Source organism: Dendrobium catenatum, unplaced genomic scaffold (genome assembly GCF_001605985.2).
Source record: "Dendrobium catenatum unplaced genomic scaffold, ASM160598v2 fragScaff_scaffold_481, whole genome shotgun sequence".
In the NCBI taxonomy this organism is placed as follows: Eukaryota; Viridiplantae; Streptophyta; class Magnoliopsida; order Asparagales; family Orchidaceae; genus Dendrobium; species Dendrobium catenatum.
Genome location: NW_021318943.1, coordinates 1,378 through 3,372, shown reverse-complemented (window position 1 = coordinate 3,372; position 1,995 = coordinate 1,378). Strand labels below are relative to the sequence as shown.

Below are 1,995 nucleotides of genomic sequence, written 5' to 3'. Positions count from 1 at the left end.
ATCTATTAACAAGCATAGTAGCCACAATTTTATAATTAGTTTGACAAAGGCTAATGGGCCTATAATTCGTTGGAGACAAAGGGTTCTTTAATTTAGGAATTAAGACAATCAATGTGTCCTTCCATTCCTTATTCATATGGCTGGAATTAAAAAAATTCCTTACTGCATTCCAAAGAGTTTCTCATATAATATTCCATAAAAAATAAAAAAAAAATTCCAATAGCTTTTATAGAATGAAGAGGTAACGCCATCCACACCAGGAGATTTATTGTTTCCTTGACCACAATCTGTAATTCATTTTCAGTAAACTCAGCATTTAACAACTCCATGTCTTCGGCATTTAACTTCTGATTCTCCATAATAGAAGGCCATCCCGTGACTTCACATTCCCTATATTCCCATTTCTTCTCAAAGAATTTTGTGAAGACTTTCTCGATTTGATCCTCCTCCACTTGCAACTTATTTGCTTCATCTTTGACTTGAAAAATATGATTCCCATTCCTTCTAGCTGTTGCAATGTTATGAAAAAGCTTAGAATTTGTATTGCCTTCCTCATGCCACCTAGCCTTAGCCCTTTGATTCCACCAAGTTGAAAGTCTTCTCATAGTGATATTGAGTTGATTAACCTTATTTCTAAGTTCAAACAGGTCATCAACAGACCAATTACTACTCAATGCTTCTTTGTTTTGCAAATCAAGGATCTCTTTCTTCAGTTTATCCTTTAACGCATTCAAATCCTTGCATTTATTTCTTCTCCTGAAAAATAAGGATTTCAAAGTACGATTAAGCTTCTTTTGTAAGACTTCATACTCATTACAATCATCATGCTTCTTCAAGGAGTGATAAACTATGCTCTTAGCCGCCGGATAAGATCTCCATGTATCTTCAAATTTGATTGTTCTCAGCTTAAGCCGTATTCCATCATCCATCTTGATCACAATTGGACAGTGATCAGACGCCATCCTTGCCAAATGTCTATTCACTACCAAAGGAAGTTTTTGCATAGCCAAAGAATTCAAAATACATCTGTCTAACCTTTCCCATATCCGAGAATTACCTTCTTTGTTTATGTTGACAAAATCACTATAAATTATTGTTATTTATTTTGATTATTCTTTACACTTTACTTTATACAATTATGTGTGTGGTTGAAAATTTTATTTTATTTTGTTGTTGTGAAATTTACTTATTTCGTATCTGCAGTATTGATTATTGTTTGTGGGTTTGAAAAGTTTTTTAAAGAATTTTTTTTTTCACTAAATAATTTTTTTGAAAATATCTAATTCACCCCCATCTTGGTTAACCTCAGGCTAGTACTTAAAGGTTAATAACCTTTACGAACTTTCAATTGAGACACTTGGGAGAGCAACATTGTGATCCTAAATCACATAGCACTATGGCGGTCAATTAAATTTGTGCTAAATTCTTATTTATTAAATTTAGATAATAACTTTAATTATCAAAATAAAATAAAATACAAAACATATCAAGAACAATGACATATGCAACATTGGCTCATGTAAATTCAAACAATTAATATGACACACTAAACATAAATTTGGGCTGCCTCCCATACAATACTAAGTTTATAATTTTCAGCCAGACTTTCCAAGATTTATTAATTTAGTTGGGGCACATTTCTACCATTATTTAAATGTGCATAGATGATTAGCAACAAGTGATTTTATATAGTGATTTTATACTTCCAAACATATTGCTTTGATTAAATTCTGTAATATATGCAGGTCTAAGATTAATAACAGGTTGTTGAGGATTATTCAAATTTACTCCTTAAATTCTTTTGACTGGAATTCTATTGATTATTATTAGTAATATTATTTGACAAATTAATATTATATGGTTTCCTCAAACCTAGATTATATGTATTGGAGTAGGGATTATTTTATTTTTCAATCAAATTAATATTTTCAATCTCTTGCACATTAATATTTTCAATTAAATTTTAATTCTCCAATTACATAGATGATTCATTTT

At 30.4% G+C, this 1,995-nt stretch overlaps 1 protein-coding gene across 1 annotated transcript in view; it reads right to left on the bottom strand.

The window, feature by feature from the left end:
* LOC110109803 overlaps positions 1-962 on the bottom strand; it is a 5,181-nt gene extending 4,219 nt beyond the window's left edge. The window contains exon 1 of the mRNA XM_028694404.1: positions 258-962. Coding sequence (XP_028550237.1) covers positions 258-962 — 705 coding nt within the window. The remainder of the gene's footprint in view (positions 1-257) is intronic.
* Between the last annotated feature and the right edge of the window lie 1,033 nt (positions 963-1,995).